Genomic DNA, 15,340 nt, shown 5'->3' on the forward strand with positions numbered 1-15,340 from the left:
ATTCTGCCATCCAGGATATTATTTCCTTGGCTTTGTGACAGCTGTCTTCCTTTTTCACTTAGCCCCTCGTCTGAAAGGAGCTGACCAGTCTAGTGTACTGTCTGCTCTCAGTTTGTCCTAGGCCTTTGAAATAGGATGGCTTTTGTAGATATCTTATGGTCTTTGTTATGATGTTTGTGTAGTCAGCATGGGCAGGGCTGCCATAGATAACAATCCAGCACATAATCTAGATTAGATTGTAAATTCCTCAAAGGCAGGGACTATCTTTTGTGAATCTTTGTATCCCCATCTCTTAGTACCAGTGCCTGGCACTTAATAAATGCTTATTAGCTGACTTCAGGTTATTGGAATTTTGCTAAACTCATGAAGGTTTTTTGAGAAGTAAGAGGAAAAGAATAAAGCTGTATCTGTGCCAAACAGTTGTAAAATCTCACTTAGATTCACAGATTTATTATCATGGGCTTGTGGCCCTGAAATGAAAAGGGATCTTAAAACCCCACTGGTTCCTCCCCCTCATTTTTTACAGATGAGGAACTGAAGCCCACTCTTCCCATAGCATCCAAGGTCGTATGCTACTTCTTGCCCATAACTTTTTTATATCTAAATCAAAGATCAGATTCTGTGGTGACTGATCATTTATATATTTTTTAGATCAAGAAATGGACATTATAGTAATGATAGTAATATCATTTCTTCCTTGATTTAATGATATTGGAGTTCTTATAAATAAGCCGGAATTCCAATATTGATTGATTGATTCATTTGGGAAATCTCAGTGTAGTTGGGTGTCCAGTATGCCCCTACAATGTCTAAATTTACTTCATCCCCGGACCAACATACAGGAACATGTTCTCAGAGGAATTGAAATTAGCTCTTTGGGTGCAAAAATGCGGTGTATCAAGCAGAAATACAACCATACTGTCTCTAGCTTATTTTTGCTTCATGGTATACCAGGTACCCAGTAGGTCTCTGTTAGTGCACCACTAATTTAAAAAACCTTATACTCAATGTATGTAAATATAAATTTTTTTAATTAGTAATTTCATTTAAATAAAAGCTTAGAGTGTGTTCAAAGTTTTCAGGAAGTTTGTGGGGATTATCTCTTAATTTTCTTTGGATCTCTGCTAAGTACCTAGCACAGTGCTTTGCACATATGAGGCTTTTATAAATGCGTTTTGAAGGAACGGTATCCAAAAAGAAAAAGAATGTTGTCTTTTTTGTACAATTGATTTATATCTAGAGAAAAACCCACAACATGTCAGCTCAGGAGCTGACAACTCAGGAAGACTTGGATTCAAGACCAGCTTCCAACATAAACCTTCCCTGACTGGTGCAAGTCAGTGCCCCAGGCAATTCTCCAAGGCTGTATATAAGTCAGCCCAGGCATGTCTATCTGCATTGGTAGGAATTCCTCACTGGAAATTCCCTATACCAATGAAATCAGAAAGGTAATGAACTTGTAATACTTTAAATTAGTTGCGTTTCTTTTTCTCTTTACAACTGGTCTCTATTATTTAATCAAACAAACATTAAGAACCTAACCTAATCATTGACCCACCACACCCCAAAAAAGTGATACTGGAGAAGGAAATGGAAACATCTTTGCCAAGAAAACCCAATGGGAAAAATAGACCATGGGCTCATGAAGAGTTGGACACACTGAACAATGAATTTATCTTTGTAGCCCCTATGTCTAGAAAAGCTCCTGGCACACGTCAGATGCTTAATAAAATGCTTATCAAATGAATTTTCTTCATTAGTACTTCATTTTTTGTCATAGCAACAAGAAACCATATCCAGTTTGCATGTAACCAACAGTGTATTAAAGTGCTTAGATCAGAGCTAGCCCTGCACCAGAAGTCAGACGGCCTGGTTTAATTCTGCATATTGGTCTGAGCATCTTATGTGATTTACTTAACTTCTAAGCCTCAGTTTCCTCATTTGTTAAAAAAAAAACCCAAGGAGTACTAATAATACCCAACCTGCCTACTTGATAAGGTTGTCACAAAGCTCAAAGGACACAGTGGTTCTGAAAGCACTCTGTAAACTGCAGAGCACTATGATACAAATGGACCATTATTATTATTATCAGAGGAAGAGGCAAAGACTGGGTGCAAGAAGACTATGTGTAAGTAAGCATAGGCTATCTGTCATTTGAAACAGATGACTCTTTATATTGTTAACTGCAGGGCATTTTGGTACAAAAGTAAACATGTAGATTGGTGTATATGAAGAGAATCCAGAAGTAAATTTTCTTTTTTTCATGGACGTTGTTTCTTGACAAAGGACAAATTATTGTATGTAGTTAACAAGTCGATAAGGTGATGCCTTAAGGTGCCACTTTCTTAGTTATTGACTAGGGCATTTTAGTATTTTGGCAGCTTAAAGGTGCCTGGGTATTGACATCTCCTTATACATACTAAGATGTAACTGGAAAAAATGCCTCTATCAATTCTGAAGTAGGAACTTTTTTTTTTTTTTTTGCCATTTTGCTCTGTTTTAGTGGTTAATCTGCTTAAGTAGGCTTCTTTTTTTAGACAGTATAAGTACTACATGTTTATTATAGTGTTTTATTTAAATTCTACCAAGAGCTTTACCTATCTTATCTCATTTGTTCCTATGAACAATTCAGGTGGGTATCAGTGGCTCCACTTTCCCTTTTTATATTAGACTGAGTTCTTTTGCTTTCCTTTGTATCCCCAGTGCTTAACACAATGTATTGATGCATAGTAGGCCCTAAATAATAATTAGGGTTCAGAGTGGTTAAGTGCTTTGCCCAGAGTCACATAATCAGTGCATCTGAGATAGAATTTGAACCCAGGTCTCCCTAACTTCCAGGCTTGTGCCTGATCCATGTGTACTGATCCACGCTTCTCTAGTAAATTTATCAAATGTAAACAAACAACAGTATTAATTTAGGACTAGGAGAAAGATCATATTTATAGGGATCCAAGGTTTTGGTTGGTTATTCTGAAACCACATGTAATGAATTCATTTATCCTTAATCTCATAAATTTTTATTAATAAGGCCATTTGATGAATCCCCAGTTTCAAAAATTTTTATTAATAACATTGATCTTTCCTTTTAGCGTAGAAATTGGTGAAAGTGTGAGAGGAGAAGATGTCTACATCATTCAGAGTGGCTGCGGGGAAATTAACGATAACTTGATGGAACTTCTCATCATGATCAATGCTTGCAAAATTGCATCGTCATCCAGGGTGACTGCAGTGATCCCGTGTTTTCCATATGCCCGGCAAGATAAAAAAGACAAGGTAGGTGAGAGATGTGTTATGTTCCAAACACCAGTTCAAGTTTTCTCTTGCACAAATTTCGTCAACTCTAACCATTGAAAACTGTTTTGCAGCTGTTAGAACAGATGGACTATTCCTGGTTTCTTCTGGCCTTTTTCAAAGATTTGTCTTTGCATCATTCTGTCATTGAATGTTCGATTACGTTAATATTTGTAGAAAGAGAGAAGACATAGGCCATTTATTTGGAGTCCTTCAAAGGTGAATTTTAGTAGGCAGTTTTAAAAGTCCTCTTACCTCTATTCCACTAAAAAGAGTCTTAAAAACTACAGAACAACAAATTAACAGGGAACTCGTTATTTATCAAGGCATCCCGGTGCATTGCTAGGCTGCTTTAAATTGTCTGCTCTCTCATCCACATTAAATATATGAAAATAATTATAAACATGTTACCATTTGCCTTCCCTTTTCTGGGCTAAACAACCTCAGATCTTTAAAATACTTCTACTGACACTGTTTCAAGGTCCTTCCCCTCCTCCACGTCACCTTCCAGTGAACATCTTCTAGTTTGCCCAGATCCCTCCCTATCAGAGGGTACTGAACGCAGTGTTCCTTCCACACACTGACCATGAACGTGGGGTGACCAGTGTCTCCTTTGATGTGGTTTGGTTAAATCCAAATTCAGTACCTTACGTTTGTCCGTGCTAAATTTCATCTCGGTTTTATCTGGTCCACCCAAACCAGGTTATTTCATCTTGTTTCTGATAGCTGTTCTATTAACCGTGCTTTTCAGCTTTGAGGCATCTGTAAGTTCACTTATTGTTGCTTCTGTGTCCTCATCCAGACTGTCCCTTGTCCTCCTGTCATTAACTGTGTCACATGGCAGCTCTGGCCCTCTCTCCCAGAACCAGGCTTGCTTCGTGGCCCTGGGGGCGTTTCTAGAGGGATTCTCTATCCCAGGGAGTCTCCATTAGCAGTGTTCCTGTTAGCCGGCTGCTACTGCTGACTAGTAGCTTAGTTCCATTTAGCCACTTACAGCTTTTAAAAAAATACTTCAAAGACAAAGAACAAACTCTCCCTCTTTGCTCCTGCTCCCAGCCCAGCTCCCCAGCGCAGGCTCTCCTTTGCTCCCCCTAGCGGTGTGGTGGAGCCGGCTCAAAATTACCACAGTTCCTATACAGCATTGATTCATGTCCAGGTGTGACGTGACTGCTAAATGAGCCTGTCTCACCTGTGGCTGGCTGGGATCCTGAAGGGTCTTCCCAAGTTCGTTCCTTGCCCTTAGAGATGCTGCATGCCTGGAGCCAGGAATGATCAGGAGTTGAGGTGGGCTTCACTCCCTTCATGACCTGGCCACACTGATAACTACTGGCTTCGGATCTGAACTCAGCCACGAGGTGCTGCGGAGCCATCTGTGCCTTTTGAGCTCACAGGGTCATAGGCTCCATCCCCTTCAGCAGGCACTGTCAGTCAACTCCCCCAAGACCCCCGTGAGTCAAAAAGTAGCAGAAATCTAGCAGGCCTCTTTTGAATACCTCGACAGCCCCAAAGTCTTCTCTTCCACGCATGATGAACTGACCAGAACCAGTTCTGGAATGTCCCTTTGACATCAGCACCCTAGGCGATGCCGTCTGAGGTACTCTGGGCATGGGCCAGGCCTCCGTTAGTTCTGCATTTTCTCTGTTTGGGATGTCTGAAGGCAGCTATTCCATGTAGCTGTCATGGAAAAAATTCCATGAATAGCAAGTTTTAAACCATGTTACAACAATGTGTTCTCATGATTTGGCGGTTGGGAAGCTTATTTAGCCATATACACTATCTTACACTCTCTGAAATGGTCTAAAATAATGGGTTTTTTACATGTACTTAGTTATTGCTGTCATTTTAAGAAATGTTTTTATCATAGAATACTTACCTGTTTTGTTATTGCTTTTATATGTAACATATAAAGAACAAATCTATGGACATGGCATATTTTATTTTATTTTTTGGAGGGGGGGAGGCGGGGCAATTGGGGTTAAGTGACTTTCCCAAGGTCACTCAGCTAGTAAGTGCGTCAGGTGTCTGAGGCCACATTTGAACTCAGGTCCTCCTGACTCCAGGGCCAGTGCTGTACTCACTGCGCCCTCACTTTACCCCCTTTTCGCTCTCCTTCCACTTAGAACAGACGGTTTGGCTTCGAACTTTTGTGGAAAGATTGTAATCCTCAGACATCAGCTCTCTGCTCCTTTCCTTCGTTCCTCAGAATTTCCGAGCATTGTAACCAACTGTTTCCCCCTTCTCCGCCTTGTAGAAAAAGAATTCTAAGCATGATCCCTTTCTCTCTGCAGTCTCGGTCTCCCTTCTTCCTGCCTCCTCTGTGGCCTTACTTCAGCAGTCATCCCTTCTCTCTTTGCTGTTCTCATTCTAGCATCCCCTGCAGTTACACTTCTTGAAAGCAAACGAGCAACTAGCATCTAGTGGTTCAAAACACAACTCTGTGCTTAGGGCGGGGGATACCAATACCAGCAAAGAGATAAGCCGGTCCATGCCCTCAAGGAAGTGACATTTATAAGACAGCACAGAAAAAGGGAGGGGGGGCAGGGTGTAGATTTATACCTAGTGACTTTGTTTACTGCTATCTGTTAATCTGCTTTAGAGAGGGGTGTGTGTGTGTGTGTGTGTGTGTGTGTGTGTGTTGTATGTGTTTGTGTATGATGAACGCCTCTGGCACTCTGGTGAAGAAAACCTATGGGCCCCTTTTCAGAATAATACTGAAAATATAAGAAAACATAAGATTACAAGGGAAAGCAATTATTGAAATGGTTAGCAAAATTAAAAAACAAAAAAATTCCAAGTACCCGAGGTTAAGAATCTTTGCTGTACTTAAATTACTTATTACTGATCTCCTAGTCACTTAATGGGTTTTTCCCCCCAAGTTACTGTTTTCCTTGAATTTCTTTCTACTGCTTGGGTACCTTCTCCTCTTTAGCTTTAAAGGTAATATACTTGTGCCCCAAACATCAGTGGGAGGCATGAGGACCTGGAGAAAGCCACGATAAATATGAGGTGGACTTGCAGCTGGGAAACGGGTCAGACTTGAGGACACCAGATCTCACTAGATATCCTTATCTTGCCTCCCTAAGGTTCCATGACATCTGTGCTGGGCTCTTTTCCCATAACACTCTTCCCGCTCCTTACGCCACCATTCCCCTTCCTCCTGCCCTCCATTTCCCGGGTTTCTATTTATTGATCAATAGAATACTTTTTTTTTTCCCCTTTGAGCACAAGTAATTTTCTTATCCCTGGTTTGGTGAATATGTACACACTACTCTGTGAATAAATGAGTGAGCGATCTGCTGAACAATTAATTGTAGAATTATGTTGTATGTAATCTACATATGGAGAAAGAATCTATTTTGTTCATTTTTTCTTATTAAAAAGTATATATAATATACTTTTTTTTTTGAGGGGGAAAGGCAGGGCAATTGGGGTTAAGTGATTTGCCCAAGGTCATACAGCCGGTAAGTGTGTCAAGTGTCTGAGGCTGGATTTGAACTCAGGTCCTCCTGACTCCAGGGCCAGTGCTCTACTCATCGCGCCACCAAGCTGCCCCTATAATATACTTTTTTTCCTTTATTTCTTTATTGAATATTTTTTAGTTTTCAACATTGATTTCCATAAGATTTTGAGTTACAAATTTTCTCCCCATTCTACCCTCCCCCACCCCAAGATGGCATATATTCTGATTGCCCCTTTCCCCAGTCTGCCCTCCCTTCTGTCACCCCACTCCCCACCCCCCCATCCCCTTTCCCCTTACTTTCATCTAGAGCAAGATCTATTTCTATGCCCCATTGCTTGTATATCTTATTTCCCAGTTGCATGTAAAAACAACTTTTTTTTTTGAGCATTTGTTTTTAGAACTTTGAGTTCCAAATTCTCTCCCCTCTTCCCTCCCCACCCACCCTCCCTAAGAAGGCAGACAATTCAACATAGGCCACACATGTATCATTTTGCAAAACACTTCCATAATAGTCATGTTGTGAAAGACTATCTTTCCCTCCATCCTATCCTGTCCTCCTTTATTCAATTTTTCCCCCTTGACCATGTCCGTTTTCAAAAGTGTTTGCTTTTGATTACCTCCTCCCCTACTCTGCCCTCCCTTCTATCATCCCCCCTCTCTTATCCCTTTCCCCCCTACTTTCCTGTAGGGTAAGATACCCAATTGAGTGTGTATGTTATTCCCTCCCTAAGTCAAGTCTGATGAGAGCAAGATTCACTCATTCCTTTTCACCTGCCCCCTCTTCCCTTCCAATAGAACTGCTTTTTCTTGCCACTTTTATGTGAGATAATTTACCCCATTCTATTTATTTATTTTTAGATATCATCACTTCATATTCAACTCACCCTGTGCCCTTTGTCTACATATATGTATATTCCCTTCAACTACCCTAATACTTAGAAAGGTTTCATGAGTTACAAATATCATCCTTTCTTGTAGGAATGTAACCAAAACAGTTCAACTTTAGTAAGTCCCTTATGATTTCTCTTTCCTGTTTACCTTTTCATGCTTCTCTTGATTCTTGTGTTTGAAAGTCAGATTTTCTCTTCAGCTCTGGTCTTTTTATTGAGAAAGCTTCAAAGTCCTCTATTTTATTGAAAATCCATGTTTTGTCCTGGAGTATTATACTCAGTTTCGCTGGGTAGATGATTCTTGGTTTTAATCCTAGCTCCTTTGACTTCTGGAATATCAAATTCCAAGCCCTTCGATCCCTTAGTATACGAGCTGCTAGATCTTGTGTTATCCTGATTGTGTTTCCACAACACTCAAATTGTTTCTTTCTGACTGCTTGCAGTATTTTCTTCTTGATCTGGGAGCTCTGGAATTTGGTGACAATATTCCTAGGTGTTTTCTTTTTGGGATCTTTTTCAAGAGGTGATTGGTGGATTCTTTCAATTTCTATTTTACCCTCTGATTCTAGAATGTCAGCACAGTTTTCCTTGATAATTTCTTTTTTTGATTATGGCTTTCAGGTAGTCCAATAATTTTTAAGTTGTCTATCCTGGATCTATTCTCCAGGTCAGTGGTTTTTCCAATGAGATATTTCACATTGTCTTCCATTTTTTCCTTCTTTTGGTTCTGTTTTATAATTTCTTAATTTCTCATAAAGTCACTAGCTTCCACTTGCTCCATCCTAATTTTTAAGGCAGTATGTTCTTCCGTGGTCTTTTGGACCTCCTTTTCCATTTGGCTAATTCTGCCTTTTAAGGCATTCTTCTCCTCATTGGCTTTTTGGACCTCTTTTGCCATTTGGGTTAGTCTGTTTTTAAGGTGTTATTTTCTTTAGTATTTTGGGGGTTCCCTTTAGCAAGTTGTTGACTCACTTTTCATGATTTTCTTGCATCACTATCATTTCTGTTCCCAGTTTTTTCCTCTACTTCTCTTACTTGATTTTTCCAAATCCTTTTTGAGCTCTTCCATGGCCTGAGACTAATTCATATTTTTCTCGATGGCTTTTGATGTAGGCTCTTTGACTTTGTTGACTTCTTCTGGCTGTATGTTTTGATCTTCTTTGCCACCAAAAAAAGATTCTAGAGTCTGAGTCTTTAGTTACTTGCCCACGTTCCCAGCCAACTACTGGACTCTTGAGCTTTTGGTCAGAGTATGACTGCCTTCAGAGTGGCAAGTGCTTTGTCCCAAGCTTTAGAGGCCCTGCACTGCTGTCTTTGCAGCTACTGCTACACAGCAGGCTTTTCCCCAAGAACCACCAACCAGGACTTCGAACCAGATCCAAGCAAGGCAAAGCAAGATAACCCTGCCTCTGTGCCAGCAAAGCGCTCCCTGCACTCCCGCTCTGATCTGCCGCTTGACTCCTCCCACCCAATGGGCCTGGGGCTGGAAGCAGCTGCAGTTGGAGCTCTGGAAGCAGCTGCTGGAGCTTCCTGCTGCTGCTGCCACCACACTGCACCACCTTGGTGGCCCCGAGGGGTGGGGCTGGGGCTGCACACTCCTCTCACCCTGATCCAACAGTTTTCCCACTGACCTACTAAGTTGTCTTTGGCATTTGTGGGTTGAGATGTCTGGTAGCTGCCACAGCTCAGTGATTCAGTTCAGAACTCTACGGCCTGCTCTGCCCAATTTCCTCAGCACCTAGTCTGTCCTTGTGCCGCTGGGCTGTGCTGCACTCCCAGCAGGGTGAGATAGACCCTTCCCAGCAACCATGCAGGCCATCTTGGGCTGGATACCTGTTATTTCGTGGGTTCTGTAGCTCTAGAATTTGTTCAGAGCCATTTTTACAGGTATTTAGAGGGATTTGGGGTAGAGCTTAAGCAAGTCCCTGTTTTCTAGCCGCCATCTTGGCTCCACCCCCTATAATATACTTTTATAAAAAATAAAATAATAACAATAAAATTTAATTAAAAAAATAAAGGTAATATACTTTCTGGGTTCTCTCATCCCTCTAATCACTGCTTTTTTAGCTCCTCCTGCTGTTACTGACTTCTTAATTCTTGTGTTTCCTAAGGGTCTGTCTATCCTTGGGCCTCTTTGTTTTCTCTGGGTATGCTTGCTCCCACTTCTATGACAATAACCTCTAAATCTGAATCTCCAGCCCTGGCCTTTTTTCTAAGCTTACATCTTCAGCCAGATCCAGGCTAGTCATATTTATATATCCCCCATGTACCTGAAAATCAACATCCCCACATCTCGGTTTATTGTCTTTCCCCAAAAATTTAGTTGTTACTGTCTCCTGTGTATGACACCACCGTTCACCTAGTCTATCATGTTTCGTATCATCTTTGGCTCTTCCCTTTTATCCAGTCAGATTCCAAGTTCTGTCCGTTTTACCTCTGAAGGATCTTACACACTCATCTTCTCTTCTTGCCATCCTTGTTCAGGCCCTCACTCCTGTTTCCAGTATGGTTGTATTGCACAATACAGAAGGAGAGTAATGGTCCAATCAGGGTAAAAAGATAGCTAGATAGATATGATTCACCATCTAATCAGTCAACAAGCATCTTTTAAATACCTGCTTTGTGCCAGGTGCTGGGGCTATAAAGAAACAGTTCCTTCAAGGCATTTATACTGGGGGAGGGGGAGAGTACCAACAACTAGTACACATGTAAGTAAATACAGAATTAATACAGATGGTTCTTCAACTTTCCTCCTCAAATAACATCTAGATGTGCAAACCCATGAAATGACTGAGAACCCAGACATACCAGTTTCTGCTACTTGTGTAAGCATTGTGTATGAATGACATGTGTCAGATCCATTATATTTTTGTCAAGTCAATTCTAGATTGTTCTATTCAGACTCATCCTTTAGATTTGCAGAGAATAGAAAAACAGTGGCTATACAGAAATTCTCTTGCACTAGTATTTCAACAGAAGAATGGAGTAGAACTGTAGGCAAAATACAAATTTTGTAAACTTAACCCATTTCCTAAAATGATTCCCATTTCTTCTTGCTCGCATCTTTTGCCCTTTGAGCCACAGCACTGCCAGCTGGGTTGAAGCGAATTCTTCACAAGTGCAGCCTGTATTTGTATGACCACAGATAATTAAAGAAACTCAGTTTTCCATGAGACCAGTCCATGGTACCAACTTCATAAGTCTCATGTCACTAGTTACCTCAACAGTCTTTTCCAGCTCTGCTTACTTATGTTGCCTTTTTTTTCTTTTAGAAATTTGGATATCTTTTGTTTTTTACAACAGCCACCCCCTGCCCAACCGCCTTTATTTGTAACAAAGAATATTGTTTTAAAAAAGAAATAGAAAGAAAACACTTCACTAAAAACCAGTCAACATCTCAGGCAAATCCTAACAGTATTTCTATACCCATAGTTCCTCACCTCTGCGAAGAAGGAAGTGTATTTTCTCAGCTGTTTTCCAGGAGCATCTTTTTTGTTGTAATTACATAGCATTCAGTTGGGGGTGGGAGGGAGGGTTGTTTTTCCTTTATACCCTGTCGTTGTAATTTCATATGTTGTTTTCCTGATTGTGCTTAATTCACTTTGCTTCTGTTTATTTATCTTCTAGTGAATTTTCAAATTCTTATTCATACTTTTTTTTTTTGAGGGGGGAAGGCAGGGCAGTTGGGGTTAAGTGACTTGCCCAAGGTCACACAGCTAGTAAGTGTGTCAGATGTCTGAGGCTGGATTTGAACTCAGGTCCTCCTGACTCCAGGGCCTCACTGTGTCACCTAGCTGCCCCGTATTCATCCTTTCTTAGGGCAGAGGAACATTCCTTTACATTTGTACACCACAGTTTGCTTAGCTATATGTTAATAAGCAGCCGTGCTGTCTTCTTGTCCTTTGCTCCTCTGTATATTACGGTGTTTATGGGACCTTTCTTTCTCACAGATGATTTTTCAAGTGAAAACCAACATCTTATGAAAAGCTGTCTACACAAGTCACCTTACTTTCTTTTCAATCTTTTAGCCTCATCACTCAACTGAAATTGCTTTGTCCAAAGCTACCAATAATCTCTTAATTGTTAATTCTGATGGCCTTTCTGAGGCCTCATCTGCTCCATTTGACACTGGCCATACCCTCCTCCAGAATATTCTCTTTTCCAGGTCTTTGTCATCTATCTTGCTCCCCTGGTTTTCCTCTTACCTGACTGGCCACAAACTGTAGATAGGTTCCCGTGTTCTTTCTTGGGCCTTTTCTTTACTCCTGCTCTTGGTGACCATTCCCATGGATTTAGATCTGTTCCCATGAATTTAATTGTTATCTCTGTCTAAGTCACTTCCAGATCTGTCAGCCCTAGTCTCTCCTGAGTTCCAGTCCACTATCACCAGTTTCCCATTAGTTGTTTCAAACTGGATACTTCATAGGCATTTCAAACTCATTGCAAAACTGAACTCATTATCTTTCCCCCAAAACTTTTCCCATTTCTGTTCAGGGTATCCACTCTATTCTTCCAGTCTCTCTGGTTTGTAATGTTTTCCTTTACTTTCTTGTTGTCTTTCACCCCATGTACCCGGTTAGTTGCCAGATCTTGGCCCTAGGCTCTCCCTATTCCAGTCCGTTCTCCACATAGGCACAAAAGTGATTTTCTTGAAGTACAGCTCGCTCCTCAATGTTATAAACTCTAGAGATGACTCCGCGTTGTCTCTAAAATGGTTTATAAACTCCTCGTTGGCTTTGCAAGCCCTTCCCATCTTGTTCTCCAGCCCACCCTTTCAGATTCATTTTACATTGCTCTGTTTCCAGACAAACCGATTGACTCTCTGTTCCTCACACACACTCACACTCCTGTTTTTATGCCTTTGCACAGGTCATCTCTCATGCCCTGAATATATTTCCTTTTCCTCCTGCCTCCTAGAATGCCTCATTGCTTTCAAGGCAGCTTAAACACCTCCCTTTTTAGGGCTGATTTCTCCCCATTCACCACCTTTTCCATTTGGTAGTGCCTTCCTTCCCTAACCACTTTGAGGTCTCCCCCAAAGTGCTGCCACCACCTTCCTGAGGCCTCTTCTCTAATCCTGCCCCTTGTTCCTCACATCCTTCCGGGAAGAAATGAATGGCCAGATGTACTAGTAAGAACCGTTATTTAGTATTTTTCCCACATGCATATCAACTGCCCGATGACAGCATTTTACCAGAGTTTTTCTCATCTTCACGATGAGGAGCTTAGACTACAGTGATTCCTATATGATCTGTATTCTTTGGCATTGAGTTAAAGTTGCTTTAGGAATATACAATTATGGACTTTAGAAATTGGGCCTATAAGTTAAAAACAATTAGAAAAGTTTTTCTTTTTTTTAACCACAATGTCTCAGAGATTCATAATAAAATATTTAAAGGAGCGTATAAATCATCTGGAAAGGTTCTTGATAGAAATTTTGGTTAACAGAATGATGGCACCATGTACTCCTTTTATAAATATTGTATATCTGGTTTCCTATAACCTTTTTTGTTTGCTTTTCCTAGCCTTGTATTTTAGTCTGATTTTTGTCTTTACAGTCGAAAAATGTAGGGGAGTCATTTATGATTCCTTTTCACTGTGTGAAATATACTTTTTTTTAATTAGAGTCGTGCTCCAATTTCTGCAAAACTTGTGGCCAATATGCTTTCAGTGGCCGGAGCTGATCATATCATTACGATGGATCTCCATGCTTCTCAGATACAGGTACAGTCTATTCAGTGACATATAACTCCCTAGGTGGCTGTTGCAAGTTCAGATAATTTGTTTAAAAACAATTGTTGTTATGCAAGGAAAATGAATGGATGCGACTCTTACTTGAGGTTTTTATGTACAATCCTTTTTAACCTCAAACATTCTATGAATCTTTTTTCCCTTGGAGATTGGGATTTTAACTTTAAAAGTTAAATTCTTTCCTCTCCATCAATTTAGAATGGATATGAATAGCTTGTTAATTAAAAACTAAGAACCACTGTTCATCTACATAATATACCTCAATACCTGATTCCAAAAGGCTTGTGATTTTCATTAGTATTACTATTTCCTCTGCCAGCAGAAGCTACAAGCCTCTCTAATATTAATCATCAACCTTTTGATGATGGGACTTTTTGAACTTCTAGGTTAGTCTGCATTCCAAAGGTACATTATCTATCACGGGACTGGCTACTCAGTCTTTATATGCACTCTTTGTTTGGGACCTTCCAGAGGCATCAATAAATAATGTTTTATTCAAATAAAATGATTTTCATGAAGCTTAGGGCCACCTGTAAGTGAAGATGAAGCATCAGAACAGTATTTGAGTGGAAGATGCATTCTTGATGTCTTTTAATCTGAAAACGTGATTTCACCAGTGTAAAGAACTCCTTGCACAAATATAGATCACTCCACTGCTCCTTATAACCTCAAAGAATTGCCTAGGTACCAAGAGTCTAAGTTGTTTGCCCATGGTTACTCAGACAGTCCCCTGTTTTGAACGCCGGGTCTTCTTGGCTTTAAGACCTGTCCCCTCCACTATGCTGTGCTGCCTTTCTTTAATAAGAGATACTTTACAGAGAATCTTGGACTCTATTAGTTGCTTTAATCTTTTTTTTACTATCATCACAGGGGTTTTTTGACATTCCAGTGGATAACTTGTATGCAGAACCTGCAGTATTGCAATGGATTCGAGAAAATATTGCAGAATGGAGGAATTGTATCATTGTGTCCCCAGATGCTGGTGGGGCTAAAAGGTACTGTGGAAGGGGTGTACACAACTTTCTGGAGTTTGATAATTTTCAGTGGACTTTTAAAAGTTGTGTTTCATGTTAAGTGTCACAGTAATGTAAGTAGACTTGTATGAACTACAATTCTTTTATTTATTTTATGAGTTTTTATTGATGTCTTTTGATTGTTACATCATCATAGTTTTCTCTAGTATGACTTCCCCTACCTCCTCCAAAGAGCCATCCCATATAACACAAGCGTTTTTTTAAAAGACAAAAAAAAAAGAACAAGATGGTAACAAGACCACAGGATCAGTACATTGGAAAATTCTGAAAACATATGCAGTACCTATGCTCCCACCTTCATGAAGGGATTGGGTGGGGGTGTCCTTACCTTTTTCTTCTTTTGAGCCATACCTGATTATGATTTATAGTTCTTTACTAAAAAGCTATATTACTTGTTATGTAATTGCTTGTTTTAAAAGTCATTCTTAGCTGATGCCTTGTCATCTCAGTTTTAAACTTCTTCCTCATTGCTCTTTGAATTTGCTTGTTTTTCCCCCATTTACTCCCATCCTCTGAAAAAGTTTAATATTTAGGTAAGATCTATCTTAAGTTACACATTTGAGCATTGCAATTTTATAAGCATTCTATAATATAAACTGGCTTAGGGAAAGAACTCTGATTTGGAATCAGGGTCTTAGAAAAGTCTTTAAAACTCTCTGAGATGCAGTTCCTCAACTGTAAAATGAGGTGTATCAACAATGTTGCTAGCAGGTACAGTGGTTTTGTGAGACCAATAACACCAGCACGCAGAAGGGCTGCTAGCACAGGTTCTTGGATGTGCTTTTCTAAGGAAAGCAACTTTAAGGGATTAACAGTCTCACTTTAATTAAACATACACATATCATTCACTTAGTTTAGGGGGAAAAGATCAGACCCCTGAACTTCAGGGCAAATACAAACAGAAATTACAAGCA

At 40.1% G+C, this 15,340-nt stretch overlaps 1 protein-coding gene across 1 annotated transcript in view; it reads left to right on the forward strand.

Annotated features, from left to right (window-relative positions):
• PRPS2 (phosphoribosyl pyrophosphate synthetase 2) overlaps positions 1–15,340 on the forward strand; it is a 42,332-nt gene that overhangs the window by 15,440 nt on the left and 11,552 nt on the right. Inside the window, exons 2-4 of the mRNA XM_036745354.1 lie at positions 3,090–3,273; positions 13,267–13,365; positions 14,263–14,387. Coding sequence (XP_036601249.1) covers positions 3,090–3,273; positions 13,267–13,365; positions 14,263–14,387 — 408 coding nt within the window. The remainder of the gene's footprint in view (positions 1–3,089; positions 3,274–13,266; positions 13,366–14,262; positions 14,388–15,340) is intronic.

Source organism: Trichosurus vulpecula, chromosome 2 (assembly GCF_011100635.1).
Source record: "Trichosurus vulpecula isolate mTriVul1 chromosome 2, mTriVul1.pri, whole genome shotgun sequence".
Classification (NCBI taxonomy): Eukaryota; Metazoa; Chordata; class Mammalia; order Diprotodontia; family Phalangeridae; genus Trichosurus; species Trichosurus vulpecula.